Here is an 8,508-nt window from a genome sequence, read left to right on the forward strand (position 1 = left end):
TACCATCATCCACTCGACCAAAAACATTCCACTCAGAAGAATCACTGTCACTCGACCGTACCAGAAACCACTCGACATACAGAAAATCTAAATTCACTCTGCACATCAACGGTCGGGCGTTTACTCATAGACTTAATGATCATTTATAGCACTTTATTACGGACGTTACATGTAACGCTCTCTCTTTATATACATTGAACTCCTTGTAACGTGGGCTGGCTGGGATCCTGGCGCACTCTATATAAGCCACCCCCCTTCACTAGCACAAGGGTTCGGACCCCCTGTAACACACACACACGCATAATCTAGTCGACCGCCTCTGGGCTCCGAGACGTAGGGCTGTTACTTCTTCTGAGAAGGGCCTGGACTCGTAAAACTCGTGTGTACAACTTTGCCATAGCTAGGATCTTGCCTCTACATACCTACCCCCCATTCTACTGTCAGTCTTAGATCCACGACAAGCGTCGCGATGGCGGGTCATCCGCGCTTTGCCAAGCTGCCGTGGTTGGCATTTGTTTCTTCTTCTTTTTCTCTTGGTGTGTTGTGCTGCTCGCCACAGTATTATCTGTACTCGGTGTTGGTTGCTTTGGAATACAAAGCGGGGGAAACCCTTTTTCGGTAAATTCGGTCCCACTTGTCAGAAAGCGGTCAAACGGACCAAATCACCCGATCAGTGCTTTTTGCAATAGGATTAGAGAAATTGCGGTGTTTTTTGCAACGGATTAGCGACTTGGTGGTTTTCTGCAAACCTAGCCACAAATGTGATAGTTTCTTGCAATTGACTCCATACAAACAGACAGAAACATTTCATTGATTTATTGCACCGCATCAAAGTGATACAACCGCAAATAGTTGTAACTCCCGGTCTCTCTATATGATAAGCGCATCGAAATCCTGGTAAGATAATAATCATAACGAGAACAAAGCACGCCGGACGGGACGCGCGTGGCGTAACAACAACAAGGCACATCAAAATCATGGTTTGTAAGCCGTACGCCAGACCTTACAACACGAAGTTGTTCACAACTTTCTTGACCAGATGCTCCCCGTATACCACCTTGTCGTACTTGGCAACGCCGCCCGTTTTCTCCCGGCATAGCTCCGCAGGCTCAACCACAACATTGAAGTTCGACTGTATATGTGCGACATAAGAAAGAATTTGAGTACCGTGGGCAGCATGCATGGAAATGGTTGGTTTTGCTAACCTCACAAAACTTTATTTTTCTTTTGTTGATGCATAGATACCTCATAGAAGAAGGCAACAGATACACGGTAATGAAGAGAGTTGTTGAAAAATCTATGGAGTGTGGGCTGATATATTCCATTAGACCAAACCTAAAACCATATCAGTACGATAGTCAGCATTGAGCATTTTTTCCTACACAGAAGTTGGAGTAGGATCAAGCATGTTTCATGTTTTGAAGCAGACTAACCTCTAGCATGTCACCAATGTTGCAGACAAAGGTTCCAGGGACTGGCTTCGCCTGTATCCACTCGCCAGACAGGTTTCTGACCTGACCATAATATATAGCAAAGAATTTTTTAAGCTTGTTTTTTCTCTTGATGATAGAGCATGCAGAGGGAACAAACCAAAGATAATGCAAGATGTATATGACAGTGGTGTGTAAATGAAGAGACAAGTACCTCAAGAGCACAAATGTCATCATCTTGGTTAACCAGTGTCAAAAGGCCTATAGTTTAACAAAATGGCGTGAATGATTTCTAATATTTCTTATATAAACTGCAAGACCCTCCACTGATGTTGGGAGGCAACAAAAATGCAGAAAGTATATGATTTTCCAAAGAAGTAAGCAAAGTATACTAGTCCAACTAACCGTAATCCGTGTGAGCTCCACTGAATTAGCCACATAATGCATGAACAGAGAAGAAAAGCAGAGTGAGATGTATCCACCCAAGTGAGCAGAATTTGTGCAGAACATACCAGAAAACATCAATGGTTTATTTATTTATTTTTGCTTACCATCCAGTATCAGTGTGTTGCTCCTGTGGAATACTAGCTGGGGCTGGATACCCAATCAGCCTGAGATACCAGAAAGGATCTCCCGCCGTTCCACCTTCGAAAGCATTCGACGGCGCACCTAGTGCCAAGGCTATACCTCGCATGATCTTCCTTTAAAGATCTGCAAAGGAAAAAATGGCATGATGAGCATCACTAGTAATGACCAGTCACAAAAGAGCAAATGGAGTAGATAACATGGAGCTGAGTGGGGAATTGCTCCCCATCACCCACTTTGACCAATCAAAAAAAGAAGAGCAGTTTTAACATGCTCCCTCTTAGTCCCTCTTTTCACACGAGAGGTAAGAGTATATAATAGATCTGAGCCATTGATTGCATTAATCAGTGGGCAGATTAACTCTTTACGTTCTTACCTCACGTGTAAAATAAGAGGGTAAGAGGGAGCATGTTAAAATTTGCCAAAAAAGAATGAGCTGAGTGGTAACCTCGAAGAAGCCTGGCATAGTTATCTAAGAGTACTTTAAAATTTGATGGACAATCGGGCCAGCATGGAATAGGAAAACAATCAATTCATTAAATGCAAGTACTCGGATCCATATAATTGTACTAGATTTTTTCGATAAAGGGTGGATTTTATTGACTCAAAATAGAGCATCAAGAAGATACAAACATAATGAGTACACACCCGGCCTCTGCATAGTTAAGATGCACACAGCCAACATCTACGCACGCAAAGTCATACAAGACCAAAGCTATGCATAGGCGAGAAAAAAAGCCCAAAGGCGATCAGATCTACAATGGGCAAACTACAGTAATGACCATATTCACACCAATCATATCATGACACCACACTGACGACGAGGTTCTTCGACGGCAACTGTTGGGGAACGTAGTAATTTCAAAAAAATTCTACGCACAAGCGAGATCATGGTGATGCATAGCAACGAGAGGGGAAAGTGTTGTCCACGTACCCTCGTAGACCGAAAGCGGAAGCGTTAGCACAACGCGGTTGATGTAGTCGTACGTCTTCACGATCCGACCGATCCAAGTACCGAACGTACGGCACCTCCGAGTTCAGCACACGTTCAGCTCGATGACGTCCCTCGAACTCCGATCCAGCCGAGCTTTGAGGGAGAGTTCCGTCAGCACGACGGCGTGATGACGATGATGATGTTCTACCGACGCAGGGCTTCGCCTAAGCACCGCTACGATATTATCGAGGTGGATTATGGTGGAGGGGGTACCGCACACGGCTAAGAGATCAAGAGATCAATTGTTGTCTTTGGGGTGCCCCCTGCCCCCGTATATAAAGGAGCAAGGGGGGAGGTGGCCGGCCTAGGAGGAGGGCGCGCCAAGGGGGGAGTCCAACTCCCACCGGGAGTAGGACTCCTCCTTTCCTTGTTGGAGTAGGGGAAGGGAAGCGAAAAGGAGAAGGAAGGAAGGGGGCGCCACCCCTCCCTAGTCCATTTCAGACTAGTCCATGGGGAGGGGTGCGGCCACCCTTTGGGGCCTTTCTCTCCTTTCCTGTATGGCCCATTAAGGCCCAATACGAATTCCCGTAATTCTCCGGTACTCCGAAAAATACCCGAATCACTCGGAACCTTTCCCATGTCCGAATATAGTCGTCCAATATATCGATCTTTACGTCTCGGCCATTTCGAGACTCCTCGTCAAGTCCCTGATCTCATCCGGGACTCCGAACTCCTTCGGTACATCAAAACACATAAACTCATAATATAACCGTCATCTAACTTTAAGCGTGCGGACCCTACGGGTTCGAGAACTATGTAGACATGACCGAGACACGTTTCCTGTCGATAACCAATAGCGGAACCTGGATGCTCATATTGACTCCCACATATTCTACGAAGATCTTTATCGGTCAAACCGCATAACAACATACGTTGTTCCCTTTGTCATCGGTATGTTACTTGCCCGAGATTCGATCGTCGGTATCTCAATACCTAGTTCAATCTCGTTACCGGCAAGTCTCTTTACTCATTCCATAATACATCATCCCACAACTAACTCATTAGTTGCTATGCTTGCAAGGCTTTAAGTGATGTGCATTACCAAGTGGGCCCAGAGATACCTCTCCGACAATCGGAGTGACAAATCCTAATCTCGAAATACGCCAACCCAACAAGTATCTTCGGAGACACCTGTAGAGCACCTTTATAATCACCCAGTTATGTTGTGACGTTTGGTAGCACACAAAATGTTCCTCCGGTAAATGGGAGTTGCATAATCTCATAGTCATAGGAACATGTATAAGTCATGAAGAAAGCATTAGCAACATACTAAACGATCGTGTGCTAAGCTAACGGAATGGGTCAAGTCAATCACATCATTCTCCTAATGATGTGATCCCGTTAATCAAATGACAACTCATGTCAATGGCTAGGAAACATAACCATCTTTGATCAACGAGCTAGTCAAGTAGAGGCATACTAGTGACACTCTGTTTGTCTATGTATTCACACATGTATTATGATTCCGATTAATACAATTCTAGCATGAATAATAAACATTTATCATGATATAAGGAAATAAATAATAACTTTATTATTGCCTCTAGGGCATATTTCCTTCAGTCTCCCACTTGCACTAGAGTCAATAATCTAGATTACACAGTAATGATTCTAACACCCATGGAGCATTGGTGCTGATCATGTTTTGCTCGTGGAAGAGGCTTAGTCAATGGGTCTGCAACATTCAGATCCGTATGTATCTTTGAAATTTCTATGTCTCCCACCTGGACTAAATCCCGGATGGATTTGAAGCGTCTCTTGATGTGCTTAGTTCTCTTGTGAAATCTGGATTCCTTCGCCAAGGCAATTGCACCAGTATTGTCACAAAAGATTTTCATTGGACCCGATGCACTAGGTATGACACCTAGATCGGATATGAACTCCTTCATCCAGACTCCTTCATTTGCTGCTTCCGAAGCAGCTATGTATTCTGCCTCACACGTAGATCCCGCCACGACGCTTTGTTTAGAACTGCACCAACTGACAGCTCCATCGTTCAATGTAAACACGTATCCGGTTTGCGATTTAGAATCGTCCGGATCAGTGTCAAAGCTTGCATCAACGTAACCATTTACGATGAGCTCTTTGTCACCTCCATAAACGAGAAACATATCCTTAGTCCTTTTCAGGTATTTCAGGATGTTCTTGACTGCTGTCCAGTGATCCACTCCTGGATTACTTTGGTACCTCCCTGCTAGACTTATAGCAAGGCACACATCAGGTCTGGTACACAGCATTGCATACATGATAGAGCCTATGGCTGAAGCATAGGGAACATCTTTCATCTTCTCTCTATCTTCTGCAGTGGTCGGGCATTGAGTCTTACTCAATTTCACACCTTGTAACACAGGCAAGAACCCTTTCTTTGCTTGATCCATTTTGAACTTCTTCAAAACTTTGTCAAGGTATGTGCTTTGTGAAAGTCCAATTAAGCGTCTTGATCTATCTCTATAGATCTTGATGCCCAATATATATGCAGCTTCACCGAGGTCTTTCATTGAAAAACTCTTATTCAAGTATCCCTTTATGCTATCCAGAAATTCTATATCATTTCCAATCAACAATATGTCATCCACATATAATATCAGAAATGCTACAGAGCTCCCACTCACTTTCTTGTAAATACAGGCTTCTCCAAAAGTCTGTACAAAACCAAATGCTTTGATCACACTATCAAAGCGTTTATTCCAACTCCGAGAGGCTTGCACCAGTCCATAAATGGATCGCTGGAGCTTGCACACTTTGTTAGCTCCCTTTGGATCAACAAAACCTTCCGGTTGCATCATATACAACTCTTCTTCCAGAAATCCATTCAGGAATGCAGTTTTGACATCCATTTGCCAAATTTCATAATCATAAAATGCGGCAATTGCTAACATGATTCGGACAGACTTAAGCATCGCTACGGGTGAGAAGGTCTCATCATAGTCAATCCCTTGAACTTGTCGAAAACCTTTTGCAACAAGTCGAGCTTTACAGACAGTAACATTACCGTCAGCGTCAGTCTTCTTCTTGAAGATCCATTTATTCTCAATTGCTTGCCGATCATCGGGCAAGTCAACCAAAGTCGACACTTTGTTCTCATACATGGATCCCATCTCAGATTTCATGGCCTCAAGCCATTTCGCGGAATCTGGGCTCACCATCGCTTCTTCATAGTTCGTAGGTTCGTCATGGTCCAGTAACATAACTTCCAGAACAGGATTGCCGTACCACTCTGGTGCGGGTCTTACTCTGGTTTACCTACGAGGTTCAGTAATAACTTGATCTGAAGTTTCATGATCATCATCATTAACTTCCTCACTAATTGGTGTAGGTGTCGCAGAAACTGGTTTCTGCGATGAACTACTTTCCAATAAGGGAGCTGGTACAGTTACCTCATCAAGTTCTACTTTCCTCCCACTCACTTCTTTCGAGAGAAACTCCTTCTCCAGAAAAATTCCAAATTTAGCAACAAAAGTTTTGCCTTCGGATCTGTGATAGAAGATGTACCCAACAGTCTCCTTTGGGTATCCTATGAAGACACATTTTTCTGATTTGGGTTCGAGCTTATCATGTTGAAGCTTTTTCACATAAGCATCGCAGCCCCAAACTTTAAGAAACGACAACTTTGGTTTCTTGCCAAACCACAGTTCATAAGGCGTCGTGTCAACGGATTTTGATGGTGCCCTATTTAACGTGAATGCGGCCGTCTCTAAAGCATAACCCCAAAACGATAGCGGTAAATCAGTAAGAGACATCATAGATCGCACCATATCTAGTAGAGTACGATTACGACGTTCGGACACACCATTACGCTGTGGTGTTCCGGGTGGCGTGAGTTGCGAAACTATTCCGCATTGTTTCAAATGAAGACCAAACTCATAACTCAAATATTCTCCTCCACGATCAGATCGTAGAAACTTTATTTTCTTGTTACGATGATTTTCAACTTCACTCTGAAATTCTTTGAACTTTTCAAATGTTTCAGACTTATGTTTCATTAAGTAGATATACCCATATCTGCTCAAATCATCTGTGAAGGTGAGAAAATAACGATATCCGCCACGAGCCTCAATATTCATCGGACCACATACATCTGTATGTATGATTTCCAACAAATCTGTTGCTCTCTCCATAGTTCCGGAGAACGGCGTTTTAGTCATCTTGCCCATGAGGCACGGTTCGCAAGTACCAAGTGATTCATAATCAAGTGGTTCCAAAAGTCCATCAGTATGGAGTTTCTTCATGCGCTTTACACCGATATGACCTAAACGGCAGTGCCACAAATAAGTTGCACTATCATTATCAACTCTGCATCTTTTGGCTTCAATATTATGAATATGTGTATCACTACTATCGAGATTCAACAAAAATAGACCACTCTTCAAGGGTGCATGACCATAAAAGATATTACTCATATAAATAGAACAACCATTATTCTCTGATTTAAATGAATAACCGTCTCGCATCAAACAAGATCCAAATATAATGTTCATGCTTAACGCTGGCACCAAATAACAATTATTTAGGTCTAAAACTAATCCCAAAGGTAGATGTAGAGGTAGCGTGCCGATCGCAATCACATCGACTTTGGAACCATTTACCACGCGCATCGTCACCTCGTCCTTAGCCAATCTTCGCTTAATCCGTAGCCCCTGTTTCGAGTTGCAAATATTAGCAGCAGAACCAGTATCAAATACCCAGGTGCTACTGCGAGCATTAGTAAGGTACACATCAATAACATGTATATCACATATACCTTTGTTCACCTTGCCATCCTTCTTATCCGCCAAATACTTGGGGCAGTTCCGCTTCCAGTGACCAGTCTGCTTGCAGTAGAAGCACCCAGTCTCAGGCTTAGGTCCAGACTTGGGTTTCTTCTCCTGAGCAGCAACTTGCTTGCTGTTCTTCTTGAAGTTCCCCTTCTTCCCTTTGCCCTTTTTCTTGAAACTGGTGGTCTTATTGACCATCAACACTTGATGCTCCTTTTTGATTTCTACCTCCGCAGCCTTTAGCATTGCGAAGAGCTCGGGAATTGTCTTATCCATCCCTTGCATGTTATAGTTCATCACGAAGCTCTTGTAGCTTGGTGGCAGTGATTGGAGAATTCTGTCAATGACGCTATCATCCGGAAGATTAACTCCCAGTTGAATCATGTGATTATTAAACCCAGACATTTTGAGTATATGCTCACTGTCAGAACTATTCTCCTCCATCTTGCAGTTGTAGAACTTATTGGAGACTTCATATCTCTCAATCCGGGCATTCTTTTGAAATATTAACTTGAACTCCTGGAACATCTCATATGCTCCATGATGTTCAAAACGCCGTTGAAGTCCCGGTTCTAAGCCGCAAAGCATGGCACATTGAACTATCGAGTAGTCATCGGCTTTGCTCTGCCAGACGTTCTTAATGTCGTCAGTTGCATCAGCAGCAGGCCTGGCACCCAGCGGTGCTTCTAGGACGTAATTCTTCTGTGCAGCAATGAGGATAATCCTCAAGTTACGGACCCAGTCC

General features: G+C 43.5%; 1 protein-coding gene across 1 annotated transcript; it reads right to left on the reverse strand.

Annotated features, from left to right (window-relative positions):
- Positions 1-795: 795 nt before the first annotated feature.
- LOC123169949 (2-oxoglutarate-dependent dioxygenase 33-like) lies at positions 796-2,132 on the reverse strand. Its single transcript, XM_044587800.1, has 6 exons — positions 1,982-2,132; positions 1,836-1,855; positions 1,645-1,691; positions 1,434-1,514; positions 1,246-1,335; positions 796-1,132 (listed from the first exon to the last, which is right to left on the reverse strand). Exons 1-6 carry the CDS (start codon positions 2,122-2,124, stop codon positions 1,004-1,006), a joined length of 510 nt encoding a protein of 169 aa, XP_044443735.1. The 5' UTR covers positions 2,125-2,132; the 3' UTR covers positions 796-1,003.
- Positions 2,133-8,508: the final 6,376 nt, after the last annotated feature.

Source organism: Triticum aestivum, chromosome 7D (genome assembly GCF_018294505.1).
Source record: "Triticum aestivum cultivar Chinese Spring chromosome 7D, IWGSC CS RefSeq v2.1, whole genome shotgun sequence".
In the NCBI taxonomy this organism is placed as follows: Eukaryota; Viridiplantae; Streptophyta; class Magnoliopsida; order Poales; family Poaceae; genus Triticum; species Triticum aestivum.

What these genes read in the sequence shown, in the direction of transcription:
- LOC123169949 (XM_044587800.1), bottom strand. Translation starts at nt 2,124, where the DNA reads ATGCGAGGTATAGCCTTGGCACTAGGTGCGCCGTCGAATGCTTTCGAA. An exon ending in CAACACACTGATACTGGATG is followed by an intron (nt 1,856 to 1,981) that starts GTAAGCAAAAAT and finishes TGGCTAATTCAG; the next exon opens with TGGAGCTCACACGGATTACG. An exon ending in CTGTTGCCTTCTTCTATGAG is followed by an intron (nt 1,133 to 1,245) that starts GTATCTATGCAT and finishes GCACATATACAG; the next exon opens with TCGAACTTCAATGTTGTGGT.